Genomic DNA, 14,542 nt, shown 5'->3' with positions numbered 1-14,542 from the left:
AAACATTGTAGGTAGGAAACTAAGCAGGGCTAAAACTCCCTTTCCCTTCAAACCAATTGTGCAGCTTATCAGTTTCACAGCTGCAAGCGAACACATAAATAGTAATTGTTAGCACAGGATAGCTCCATACCACATAAAAACTTTGCAGTTCTCTTCAGTGTGTACTTCAAAAGGTAACCTTGCTTGAACAGAAATACCACTTCGTTACAGTGGAGCAAGGAGTTTAGCTACACACTGGTACATAAAAATTGTCTCTGCGTCAAGATGTAGTATGCTATTTCCTCATTCTATGCTACTATGGAAGTACTGGAAGGACGCCTGGCCTGCTACAGGAGCGTAACCATTACAAACACTTCAGTAACCTTTTAGAAGAGCATTCAGCAACTTTCATCTACAATCTTCAATCCACGTACTACTTTCTCAGATACAGTGTCCTGTATCAGTTGTATGCACGATTTTTAATGCTTTCTGAGTGACCACTTATGACTTTTATTTGTATTTATCAAACTTTTCCATTCGTATGCGATTTCAATATTTTATAAGCTTAGTAATGTAGTGGGGATGTCAAGTCTTGCACCCAAGTAATATACACATTACTACTGGTGCAACTACATCACAGAGCCTATGAAATGAAGGTAGGGCATGAACAGGCTACATGAGGTTATGATTATGCAGGGACAGCTGTAGACATAAAACTTAGCTCAGGAAAGGGAGAACAGCTTCGGGAAGTCCTGTTAATCAGAATGTCAAAACAAAACAAATTGAATAAAGAATGCAGTATAAATAATGCAAATAAGCTCCATCTATCACATTAGTAATAAGTATGTAGTTCCACAAGATATTTTAGAAGAGGCAGACAACTCCCATGATTTTTATATGGTCCCAGTGATGGACACATTCGTTTCCTAACATTTTAAAGCAACTTTGAATATTACTTGTAATATTTTTATATTATAAAAATGCATCTTCCAGATTTACAAGCACATGTGCCGACTGTCAATGAGCAGTCACTTTATTATTTTTTTTAACGGAGAAATACTTCAACTTCACACTTTTAGATTTTCTTAGAATTAACAGATACACAAGAGTAATATCAAAGAATGGTCTGTGAATCACAGTTTCACATATTACACTTAGCCATGTATTAAACCGTTCTGGTATACTCTAGCTCCCCTCCCCCCCCAACTGCATACTTTGGCTGTGTTAAATAAATTTGTAGAGGAAGTGGTTTCTTGTTGCTCATTCTTTTAGTAGAGTATTACTACTACTACTTGTTTTTTTTTCTGTAACATGGCAAAAAGACAGTTTTCACGCTCTTCCTGAATGATAATAGGCAGAGTCAGACATGAGAAGAATCACCAATTTCAGAAGAACAGGAGGACCTTTCCTGTTTTTGTTTGGTTTAAATTGCCGTTAAAAGTAACGTGCAGTAAAGTTTTGAGAATCTGCTTTCACTTTGTTCCTTGGGCATTTGCCAAACTTGAAATTTAGTTAGGTTTGCTGCCTCTTTAAAAAGCCTTTAGTCAGAAATAGCTAAAAGAATTTTCAGTGATAGATTAAAATTGCATCTTTTTATCTATCAATGATCACAAATAGACACTTTACAATCTACAGAATCACTTTTGTCCACTTTTTTTATAATCTGAATTGTGATTAGGCTTTACTGTAGTTTAGACCACAGTAAGCTAAACACTCTAATTCCTATTGCTTCCCTTCATCTTTAAGTATTAAAACATAAAGCATTTTACTGAGATTAAAGTTACTTTATTATTTTCAGACAGTTTAGCATATATTACAAAGATCTTTGAAGGCATCCTTAGAGGTCAGCTCGAACTCCAAAACCCGGTCCTTTCGGTGGTTCGGTCAGAGATGTAAGGCCACCAGCTGGCTCACAAGAAAAACGTCCACTCCTGAAAAATGACAGCAGATTTATTCATTGCTGGTACTGTTATAACTGATGTTTAATCACTGGATAAAAGACCTTAACAAAACTGCCTCAAGGCTGAAGCCACTTGTTTCATTCATGTATTCATCCTTCAGAAATGTGGGATGCCATCCTTTAATTAAAGGCTTTCAAATTCAAGTAACAACAAACAGCTTCATAACTCAAATGCAAGATGTAACTGTTAGGGTTTTTTATTCACTTATTTAAAGGTAGACCAAACAAAGGTGATGTTGATACCACCAATACTAAAGGCAACATTCCAATTGTATTAGTCCTGTTTCTGCTAGAGATGTCTCCCTGCACTCAGAAACTAGCTTTTAACATCGTTCTCTTATTCTGAAAAAAATAGGAATAGGTAACACACTACAATCAAATGATAGTAATTAATTACGCCATTCACACACCCATTGGTATATTTGAATTAACAAAGAACAATGGGAAGTAGCAGGTGATAACACTTCAGAAATAAACATTTCACAAACTTCCCCCCGAACAGGTACTGTTGATTTACATGAAATCAACATGTAAAAAACAGGTGACATCCTTCACCTGTTAGATCCTGAGCCAAATGAAGCTGTGATTTTCCCATTTCACGGTCCTGTAGTCATAAGGAACATGAAATTTCTCTACTCAGTTCTTTCCGGCTTTGAATAAATAGAAAGGCACTGAATAAATACCATGCTGTTCAGTAAATTAATTAACACTGTTTAGCTGCATGTTGTGAACTCCTAGAGTTGTAATAGGAATTACAATTTCCTTCCTCAAAAGGAGAAGCCTTCAAGTAGCTGCACATTATCATACAAATACAGCATACCTTGGGCCAGGTTTGGGAACTTTGCCGGCCTTTAGCTCATCAATTATCTCTTCGATATCTTTGGGTGTCAAATCCTCCTAAAAAAACAAGTAAAAAGTCAGCAATTATGCTAACTGCAGCATTTACAATTATCAGATGTGTGGCCATCTAAATGGGGATCCTAGCACAGGTAATTTTGATCCTGTTATTGACATACATATACCATTTTAAAGAATAAGGAAAATTAAAAAGCCTAATGTAATTTTATTACTAATATTTCTAATTTACATATAGTTGCAGAAATGATGTTAAAGCTAACAGTGTTCACTCTAGTCATCAATCACTTGGGTTTGTGGTTTCAAATTCCTTAGCAAGCTAGTGGGTGCAGTAGAGAAGAACAATTCTTAAAAAAGAATAAGTAAATCAGACTGTGTTAGCATCACAAGATAGTTTTAAAATAAGTTTTAGATGGTATTTAAAGACTGCATTTATTCCAATGCATGAATTCTTCGGGCTGATGGCAGCCAAGCAAGCCATAATTCAGAAGTCTAAAAGTTCAAAAATAGTGTTAAGCTAGACCATACTTTCCAACTGACTGTTTTAATGTGGTTTTAAAAGCTTACTGAGTACCTGTTTGATTGAAATTCCAGATTTATAGGCAGGCCGCTATCAAAAAATGCATCAGCACAATGAAATGAAAAATACATGAATTCTGTATTATCTTGTTCCCTTCTCCTTACTATGCCACAGGTTTTGCTTCTTGATACCATTCTTAAGTTCCCTTTATCTTCCATAGGCTGCAGTATTTCCCTCAGGAAACTTTAAGAACTCATCAAGCAAGTTAAGACAGCATTACACTAGCAGTACTGTATATTTTAAGTTAACAGCTGCACCAAGTTTAAACTCATTCATAGTTATGGGCTTTCCAAATACACTGTCATGCCTCTGATTCCAGTTCTATATAGAAAAAAGAGAAGCCAAACAAGGAAGTGACTGCATTGAGAAGAACTTGATTTTCAAAGCAGAATTCTCCTTTTTTAAAAGAGTATTTGCATGTTCTCAGTCACAGTCATGGCGATGGACAAAACTCAAGAATAAATCAGAATGTGACAGTGGGTAACACCAACTTTTACAACTTTAGATACCACTTATGACTCTCATACAAAGAGTCTCATACTAAGATGCTGTATTTACATGAAATATGAAGCGCAAAAGACAAGGCACTAATCCCCTTGACAATTATGATTTTAAAAAGAAAAAAAGTCTTTGAGCTACAGCTAGTACCTTTTTGACTACAGTACGATTTCTAGCAAAGGAAAATCAGAAGAAATTCAGGCAAGTGAAAGAACCATTTTTAAAAGGACAGTAAAAAAACAACACTTAGAAGGCTGTTAAGCAAATTGTGGATGTAAACTGCATTAGAAACAGACTGAAGCAGAAAAATTGTGCTTTTTCTATGTAGAAGATAATGAAACACTGTCAGAAGAATTCTATGCTGCAAGTCTACATTAAATGGTTTCAGAAAGCTGGTTAGGAAGGTTGCAACACACAGGTCGATGGTGTTCAGGTTAGTCAAAATAAATGAAGGTAAACGTGAACTAGGAACAAGCTGTGATCAAAATCCATACTGCTGAAATTAATAATCTGATACTAATACACTGGAAAGAATGTTTCAACCCACCTACCACATTCTGTGATAGCTTAACAAAAGACTGCTACTACATCAGTAACAGTACTCCCAATGTTTCTCTCTGCTCAGAAGGGATCATGCATTAGATAAAGAAAGCACAGTGGGTTTTTTTGTTGTTTTTATTTTTTACATCAGGAATAGTGGTTTTAGTAGAAGAGTAGGAATCACTATCATAGCATCAGTGACACGTCATCCAAAACCACTATGTAAGGCTTTGAAGAAGTAGCTGGTAAGAAAAGACTTTGATATGAAGAACTGAAGAGCCTAGCACTGGGTTCAAACAGGCACACAGAACAAGGTGTGGCCATTCAGTCCGAAGAGGACTGAAACTTCCTAAGTTTTTATTTTTTGGGAGAAAAACACAATAGAAATAGCATTTTACTCTATACCATCATGGTCTGCTGCTTTTTGGACTTACTCCACAGTGTCTATAGAACTCCATGCTGTACATTTTCTTCTTCTTTTCCATTATATACTACTAAATGACAAAACCAAGCTGTTTGTGCTTCCAGATTATAAACTGTCTGCATTACTTCAAATGACAAAGCACACCTCTGAAACAAAGCCCAAAGCAGAACACCTACTGAACGTATTTATTTAGGGTAGGTAGTGCTACTGTATGGAAAGGCAAAACCTGGTAATTAAAGCAAGCTGACTTTTAGCAGATGATGCATCATCTTAACTTGCTCATTAAATGAGAAAAGGAGAGACAGAGAACTACAGTAACCACAAAAAGGCAATGATGCAGAGTTTAAAAAAAAAATCTAAAGGAAAAAAGCATTCTTTCTCAATCTGAAAGCCACCTGTGAAACTGCTCATTCTGCTGGATGGATATGCCAAAACACCACTTCCATGAGAATCTCTATCCATGATCTCATCACCTCCATATGAAAACGAGAGCATTTACAATGTGTGTTCTTCTAGAGACCAGGACATCAATACATTATTGCACAGATGAAGTGTTTCAGGAAGAGGCTGAGAAAGTTAAATATGTTCTAAGTTACCCCTGCCAACAGCAATTTGAGTAACCGACCAAAAATTCACAATCAGAAAGAATGAAGATTCAGGTAGCTCAAAGAAATCTAGTTTCTTAAAAATACTTACATAATAGTTGTCATTTATTTGTACCATCGGTGCATTTACACAAGCACCCAGACATTCCACTTCAATCAATGTGAAGAGTTTATCAGGTGTTGTTTCCCCAACTTTTATACCTAAAAAAAAAAAAAAAAAAGAATATTAGGTTCAGCAATGGTTATGGATCAAGATTAATAAACAATATTGTAATTACTCCATAATTTCCTCATTACGTGTATTTTGGCCGCAAAAACATTTGTACAGTTAAATCCTCTTAAACGAGTCTAAGACTGTGAAGTTAGTCTTTGGATACATTTTGAAGACCTGATTTAGTTTTTATTTGTTGAAAAATAACCATGAAATGACAGTTCTCAGAAAAGCTCTACTCAGGAATATTTTTAGGAATCGATATGATGTAATAGAAAAAATTGGAAAATATAGCTCTCCTATGTTGATATGAAATGTGTTAATAATCAGCGTTAAGTACTGAATCCCCAAATTAACCAAGAGCCAAGTATTAGGAGTGTTGGTCCAAATTTGCAAACAGCTTCCAAGTTCCTCCACAAGAGCTTATTTCCTGAACAACCCCATCATACGCATGCTTAGCTTCCATGACGCGTTACTGCTCTAGTGATATAACCAAAAAAGATACAGACCTCCCCCAGAGGGCAGGTTAGCCAAAATAACATCTCAGAGTCCTAGCTTGCCAGAACATTCTGTGGAAGGATAAAGGCTAAGATGCAATTTCCCCCCCATAGTTAACAGGGGCAAAAATTAGGAAAAGTTTAAGTGAGGCCTGTGTCTCAGTATGATCTACACAAACACTCTTAATTCCAGGAAACAGTTGCTTTTCCTTTGACTTCTCAAACTAAGTTTCAATTAAAATCAAGCCATCTTTGCAGCAACAAAACCAGGACAAGCTGAATCTAAAAATGCCTTTTCCAGACAATGGAACATGAGGGAAGCAAGATTATAAACAACTGGTCTTAGCCCTTATCACTGTCGTTTTTCTGAAAGGTCAGCATAACGTGACTGCATAGGATGGGAAAAGTTAGTTGTTGACCTTACCCTCTTCTCCTCATAACACAACAAGGAGAAAAGCGGAGAAAAAGTACACAAAAGCAGTGAGTTCTCCTTACATCTCACATGATGCAGAACTCTCAACTGACTTTTCCCATGAGAAACGTATAAGTCACCTTATTTAAGGAGAAAAAGCCTCACTAATAATTTCGTATAGCATATACCTTAAAAATCTTATTTTACATATAAAGAAGTGACATGACATTCAGAGTCCTCTCCTGTATATGGGATAACTCTTGGATTTCAAATTAGGCGCTATATTAGAATAATTCATTTCCTGGCAAATTGCCTTTAAGATCACTTTAAGACCACTAAATGACACTCCTGACTTTTGTTCTACTGTACTGAAATATTTGGACTTTGTAGGATTTTGAAAATAAGGACTACCGTGACCTCACTCTAAATGAAAACTCTAAATGAGAAGTATTTCTGCACTGTCTCCATCATATAAAGGATTTTATTTCAGTTAGAAAATAATTCATCACTAAACCAGGGAGAAAAAACAAAACAAAACAAAACGTATTACAAATTTGTATCATACCAAGTTTCTTCTTGATGGCTTCTAAAATGCTATCAGAGTCCCGCAGCATGCAAGGCGTGGTAGTGCAGACCTGGATATGGTATTTCCCAACAGGCTTACGGTTATACATGGTATAGAAGGTTGCTACTTCATACACTCTCATGGGAGGCATTTCTAAAACTTCAGCAACCTATAATAAGGGGAAAAGAAGACACTGTATTGAATTCTCACAGGGCACCAGTAAAGATATTGCAGAAATCATCTCAGTCAAGTCACCTGTCCTGTATCTGCACTATGAGGCTTAGGTACTCCAGATACACAGGAAGAAGGGGATGGATTTCAAAGTGTAACTACTGAAGTCCTAAGAAAAAACACTCGAGTTACTCTGACTGGAGTTGACCTTGTTTGAACACAAGCTCCACTAAGCCAAGGATTAGCACAGTGAGGAGCTGCAGTCAATCCTCCTCCAGCATCACACACAAACTAGTTTCAAGAAGTCAGCTGGGTCCCAGCTTTCATTATTAGCTCCAGCTCATACTCTGCTTGCACTCTTGCTGCATGAATGAACACACTCGTATGAATCCGCCCACGCTAACCCACTTCAGCCTTCTGGCAAAGGGAGCAATCCAGGCTGGTGCTACGCTCCCCTCACTCAGATACAGCAGGCTTTCTTGGGTCCCGTGATGTACCAGGGCTGGCCCTAAAACCACCACTACTACACCTGCAAATTGGTGTCCCTGCTAATAAATACAGCGACTCTCCATGCAGTCAGTTCTGGTGGAAGTACCCCTGACCTCACTAACCTGGAACCCTGGCACATTGCTCAGATTGAGAACTGACAGCTTTCAAAAGCGTGGCTGTTCTGTATTCCAGTACCTATAGCAGCAGGCAAATAACAAGCCACAGAAAATATTTGCTTGCTTAAAAATCTTAGGTCATTTAAAACATATCACTTTCCAAGTAAGCATAAAAAGACTTTTCCCATTTGGTGTTAATGGAGATTTGAGGCTTTATCCTACATTATTTGCAGCTTTATACAATGTCTGCCACTGTTTCTAAGCATGCACTTTACTCTTACTCAGTAACTTCTATAATCCTCACAATCCTGCTTTTAGTTTATCTTGATTGAATTTGAAACACTTCACTTTAAAACTGATAATGCCAGTTTGCAACACAAAATACGAGATTAAGTTGTATGAATAGAAAAACTGAGGTGCAAATTTCTTGGTACTTGATTTCTGCCATGCAACCTATCACTTTGGAGCAACGTAGCTGTTTGCTTATTTTGAAACATTTTAATCAGTAACTTGATAAGAAACCAGTCTTAAGGACACTTGCTACGAGGCATTACGAAATACTCACTGTACCCACTACACCACCACGTGCGTTGTGGAAATCTTTACAGGCCCAGAGATTAAGTACAATCCTGGCCATGTGCATAGTGCTACTGAGGTACAGAAGAATAGTAAAACATCATCATTTTTCTTTCCCCCAAATTAAGCAGTGAACAGTCTTTCAAGTTTACTCCTACTTCCAGGATGATTCTGGGAAGAGCCTGTCTAAGTAAGGCCCACGTTGTCTTTGTTTTGTTCAGCCTGTAGCTGCTAGCAGTGGGCTTATATTACACAAACAGAGGCAAGGTTCCTGCAATAGTTTTCCTTTTTTTTTTTTTTTATTTTTTTTATTTTAACGTAGTCTCATAGTGAATGAGACATGTGCTACATACAGAATGTAGCACAGTTCTGTGCTACATGTAAATTCCTGCATTAGTCCACTTTGGTAAAAGTGCTAATATTGTACTATAAAGAGTTAGATTTAAAAAAAAATATGCTTGCAAAATAAGTTAGCACTAAATACCTTGTTCATAGCTGAAATGGGCAACCATCCATGCTGTCTTTGAGCCAGATCTAGTACTGCCATCACAGCTGCAGACTTGTGTCCCCCTGGGTAATTGTTTATGATTGCTTCTATTCGCTTTTTAAATGAAAAAGAGGAAAAATATCAGTACTGAGATAAAGACAAAGCTTGCATGCTTATGGTAGATTTTATTTTATCTGCATACCTTTTTGTTCTCAGGTGTGAACTCAAAGGGAGTATCTGGATTATTTTCGGGACTATCCCTGTGCTTCAAGAAAAGTAAAAGAAATAATAGAGTTGTCAGGGAATTATTCAAGACAGATTTACTGTTGTGAAGTATTTTATTAGACCGTTACAGTTGAGGTACTTGAATAAAACTGATTTGATACATTCCAGATAAAAATGTCATAGTACTCTATCATAAACGACTAACCATCTCTCAGAAAGTAATAAAACATGTTGGTAATTATTTAATCACTCTTAAAAAAAAAAAAAAGACAACTTATTCCTGTTATTTCCTATTCAAGTAATTATTTCTTCAAGAAATTGGTATTATTTACAAAACAGACATCTGTAACAGCTGATACAATTTGGCAATTATGGTCAAACTCATCACAAGTAGATGAAGAGTCCTCTAGTTAATACCTTAACAAACAACAAAAGACTAAAACCATAGCCCATTTTTTTTTTGTTTTCCCATGAGACCTTAACTATAAAAAACTTTAAAACTTATCAAGAAACTTTCTATATAAATATGTCCACATTTAAACATATATTATTAACCAATTTTTACATTTCATAATTTTGTAAGAGATATCAACATTTTGCATACGATTCTGAATCAGAACAGAACAAGCAGACTTTCCAAATTCCTACTTCCAAAAATCAGGTATTTTATCATAATATTTCTAAGGTGGTGTTCTTGGAAAACATCAAATTGAAATTAGTTCTGATTTTTATTTTCAGAAAATACAAATTTGGAAGTCTTGAAGAAAGTGATTGTTACTGCAATAAAATTTCAGTTCTGATAAAAGCCCTTACCCCCTACAAAAGCTTGCTGCACAAAACTTCCAGTTATCTCCGAGTAGCTCATTAAGACATACTCATAGCTGAGTTTGAGTCCAAGCTTTATGCTATTTTAAAACTGAGAATGTTTCAAATTAAATTGGAAAAGTACACAAAAATTCAAGCTATACTCAATGGTTGAAGCTAAAAGTCATCCACAACCAATAACTAAAGGAATGAACCCTACTCCTCTGACTTTCATCATCCTCTCAAACAACCTAGGATGATTTTACAGTTTCCACGCTACCTTTTTAGGCCAGGCTGGATGAGGCTTTGAGCACCCTGGTCTAGTGGGAGGTGTCCCTGCCCGTGGCAGGGGGGGTGGAACCAGGTGATCTTTAAGCTCCCTTCCTACCCAAGCCATTCGGTGCTACCTTCTTAGAAAGTATGGAAGGATTTCATGAAAGATCGAACACGGCAAGTCACTAACATTGTGAGCGACTGTTGTCAGTGCACAACTTAAAATGTGGATGATTCACAGCCATTCCTGGATTTAGAAATTTTAATACAGAAACACCAAAAGGTCAAACACAACTTTGAATCACAGCTGGTGTCCTAGTGAGAGATTCCCTTTGCTTATCCCATCGATACGCTGGGGCAGCCAGTACTACTACCGCCGTCAGTTTGAGGGCACAAATATCCCTTTCCCAGTTCCAAGCCTAAAAAACCCTACAATCAATGCGTACTCCTCCACTTGAGGTGACTTTCCCTGTAATAACAGGAATTACAGAATGGTAACTGATTTGCTTTGAACACACTGATCTTTTAGTAAGCATGAATGTGTTGTTTGTCCAGTCTAGAACATAAAACAGCTTTCACGAACAGAGTTGCCTCTATTTTAGTCCGACCCAAAGAAAGGATTTCACTCATCGTATGTATTATTGGAGAGGGTTTTCTACCGAAATCAATGAAAGTTCTTAAAAAGAGGCTATTGAAGGAAAAAAGAAGTGACTGGAAATACCGTGCAAGTTTTAATTTCTTTCCCTTACAGATCTGCTGTAGGTCATAGCTGCACTGATAATCCATGATTCATGGTATTTCCATAACTTAACTTTTCCTTCTCAAATCTGCACGCCTGTTTTATTTCAGGCTACTATTTTGCCTTCCGCTGTTACTTGCTAGTTATGTTTCTACTTGATCTCCCTCCGTCTAGAACAGCTGTTATTTCCAGTGTATCATCTCTAAAATGATATCCTTAAAAACCATACATCAGTACGAACAATAAAAACTTCATAAAAGAACAAATACTCCATTATAAAAACAAACAAAAAAACACCCCACAAACAATTTCCAGTGCTCTTCTAGCAAAAGTTCTGTTGGGGAATAAAAATAAAAGGAGTTATTGATGCTATTAAACAAAACTCTCAAGAAATCACAAAAAAAAAATAATCACAAGAAGCTAACTAAAGCTCACAGCTTTTATTTTCTAGCTCCCTTTTGCTAGTTTCATTCTCCTCGCTCCAGCAAGCCACTGAAACAATAATGTAAGTCTTGCAAAACGCCTGGAGAATTTACGAAGCTGTCTAGCCTCATCTACCTGACATCGCCATCCATTAGCGTGTCAAAGCCACCTTTTGCCTGTCTTCACCAATCTCAAACTACTCTTGAAGTTTCCTAACTCGTCAGCCTACACTCATGTTTCCTGTATTCCTTGAGTATCAGCTCTCACTCCATAAATCACCAATGCCTGTTCAGGTTGCTGGAAAACTACACGAAGCATGTACTGTAATCCCATTAGCTTCATCCAACGGGAAAGCTGCGGAGACAGCAGCAGCTGCAAAAAGTCAAAAAAAAAAAAAAGTCTGTCCAAAAACGCTGAGCACCTGCTTCCAACAAAATGGTCAATTCTCTAGAAGAGCGCTGATTTCCACCAAATGGTGGAAAAATGCCAAATTACTCAGCTGTTGGGCTGAAGTCTAGATAAAGCACTGAATGGAGCAGAATGGGACAGAAGACATCTCAGAGATGCTTCAGGTTCTCTTCACAGGTAGACAGACAGCACACCTTCTTTAGTTGTTTAAATATTGAGTGCTTTTGTACTTATGCAATCACTATTGCTGTTTTTATGTATTGCAATAATGCCTGATGGACTCAATCATGAATTGCTACTCAACTTATTGTACGTCACGGCGCATGAACCAGAATTGCATTTTTCAACTGCTAGCAAACAGCTAGACCCAGACCCAGACCTATGGTTAATTCTGTGGCAAATTGTAGAAGCCAAGAAACTGGGACCACAAAAAGTGTCACAAGCTTCCATTACAAATTAAATTAACTATAGTAAGAAAAGGAAACAAGAGCTGTTTTGTAATGAAATACATTTAAACAAAATCTCACCTGTAATCACACACAAATGCTAACACCACCACTACGGGAGTTTTCATTATATAAAGAAATAAATGATACCAAAATAAAGCCTTTTCATACTCTTATCACAACTCTAGCAAAAAGATTTCCACTAGACTTCTGCACCAAAGTTCTGCACATCAGAAACTTTAGGCAGATTTAAAAAAATCACATGCCAAACTCTTGTTACACGCCCCTTTTCCAGTAGGGTAAATTACTTACCACAAATAAGGCTCCTCCACTGGAGCTGCATGCTGGTGTTCCATGCAAGTAGCGGATTTGTCTTATCTACAAACAAAATAAAGTAGTCTATAATAATTATATATCAACAGTCTATAATTTGTATAATCATTTTCAGAATGAGCTTGATTTCTTTCCTAATTGTAAACCATTAATTCTTTTGTCATCACTAAATTTAAATCATGTTGAGAAGAATACAAAGAGCTCTAGGATACTATTAGGAGAGCACAGCTACACTGTCTGAAATGGTCAAGGTATGTTAAGGGGAGTTAAAAGATTTAACTTCAGACTGGTGATGTTCTAACATAGCTTAAATCTGCCTCGAGTACAAATCCTCATTAAATATTTCATGAAGAATTTTGCAGGGTGTTACTTTATAGCATATGTGCTTCCCAAAGTTTGCTGAGGGTACCATTTATACTGAGGTTCTTCTCAGTTAGGTGTTCCTTCAGCTTTCGGCTAACTGAACAGCATGACAAAAGATGACAAAAAATTAAGCACCTGAAATACCAAGAGAACACAGACGTGTATGCAGGCTGTTTTCAGCTATTTCCTATAGTCTATCACTAGATCAGTCATGCCAAAATAAATTGAGAATGCTAGATTCTGGCCAGAAATATTAAAGTCACCTTATGATATTACCTTGTCACAAGCAAACATTTTGCACAAAATTCATCTTAAATCAATATTAGATTAATATTGAATTCTAGACTAATTTTGAGAGCTCTTAAAGTAGGAGAAGGATTAAAAAAACAGCCCTCTGTAACTCTTTGTGTATAAAATTTGTTGGATCTCAAATGGGTCAGCATCCAACAAGCAAAAATAGAGGCACGGGGTCAGAGCTGGGATCGAAACCTAACTACCAGGCAACTACAGGCCCTGCTTATCTGCAAAAAAAAAAAAAAAAAAGCAGCGTGCCAGCTTCTCAGTGAATGTGACAATAAGTAAAATTCAGGCAGAGGACTCAAAGTGCAAGCAGAGCATACGAGTACAGCAGAAATCCTGCAGACAATGGAGTTAACCCTGCTAAATCTTAAGCAAGTTTAGTGCACTCACATACAGCTGTGGCAGTGTAGGGTCAGCACGGTAAGCCCCAGGTGCCTAATTTTAGGGTGTCCCGCTGTGAGGGGCAGCCTGCTTGCAGGGAACACGCTCTGACCCCTTTCCTTTAAGGACACCGCTCGGCTTCCCAGAGCCCAGCCCCAGGCTCCAGGCCGAGGCAGGCCAACCCCTGCTTTTCAGACAGGCCTGGAGGATTTCAGCCAGCGTCGCTGGTCCTCGGCATGGAAAAACAGCGCCAGACACCAGCCCCTCACCCCCAGCCCCCACACAGCGCAGCGCCCCACGACCCCACAGCAACCCGCCGGCCGCCACCAGCCGGCGGGGACGACCCCGTGAGGGGGCGATGCCCTTCCCCGAATCCCCCCCCGACGGCCCAGGCCGGCCCAGCGCTGCCCCAAGGCCCCGTGTGGCGCAGAGCCGCCCCCCATCTCGCCGCCTCCTTACCGAGCGGGCGGCCGCGGCCCGCAGGGGAGCGCAGAGGAACATGGCGGCGGCGCCCCCTCCCCCCGGCCCTCTCCTTGAGGCCTGCGCTCGCCCTCGGCGCTGCCACCGCGGGACGGGACCGCCCCGCGCATGCGCGGCCGCCTGAGGAGAGGGAGCCGGCCCTCACAGGCCGGGGGGGGGAGGAAAAAAATAGAAAAATAAAAAGAAAAATATCGGTGTTTTCCCACCAGGCTGCCTCTCTTCTAAATTGTGAATTCCTGGCTGGTTGGGTGTGAAAATTTTGTGTCAAATTATCGACCCACAGCATCTATATGAGAACGCTCTGTGGATTGCGAGCTTTTGTGGCATGCGCCACTGTAAATAAAAAAAAACCACACACACAATACAACACATTTGAAAACAAGCCTAAAAAAATCCCTTCGA

The 14,542-nt window shown here is 38.4% G+C and overlaps 1 protein-coding gene across 1 annotated transcript; it reads right to left on the bottom strand.

The window, feature by feature from the left end:
- Positions 1-1,742: 1,742 nt before the first annotated feature.
- Positions 1,743-14,278, bottom strand: NDUFV2 (NADH:ubiquinone oxidoreductase core subunit V2). Its single transcript, XM_068671616.1, has 8 exons — positions 14,120-14,278; positions 12,596-12,661; positions 9,168-9,230; positions 8,963-9,079; positions 7,127-7,295; positions 5,533-5,642; positions 2,760-2,836; positions 1,743-1,910 (listed from the first exon to the last, which is right to left on the bottom strand). The coding sequence occupies exons 1-8, from the start codon at positions 14,159-14,161 to the stop codon at positions 1,817-1,819; spliced, it is 738 nt and encodes a 245-aa protein (XP_068527717.1). The 5' UTR covers positions 14,162-14,278; the 3' UTR covers positions 1,743-1,816.
- Between the last annotated feature and the right edge of the window lie 264 nt (positions 14,279-14,542).

The sequence above is a fragment of the Anas acuta genome, chromosome 2 (genome assembly GCF_963932015.1).
Source record: "Anas acuta chromosome 2, bAnaAcu1.1, whole genome shotgun sequence".
Taxonomy (NCBI): Eukaryota; Metazoa; Chordata; class Aves; order Anseriformes; family Anatidae; genus Anas; species Anas acuta.
This window is presented reverse-complemented; position numbering and strand designations above follow the sequence as displayed.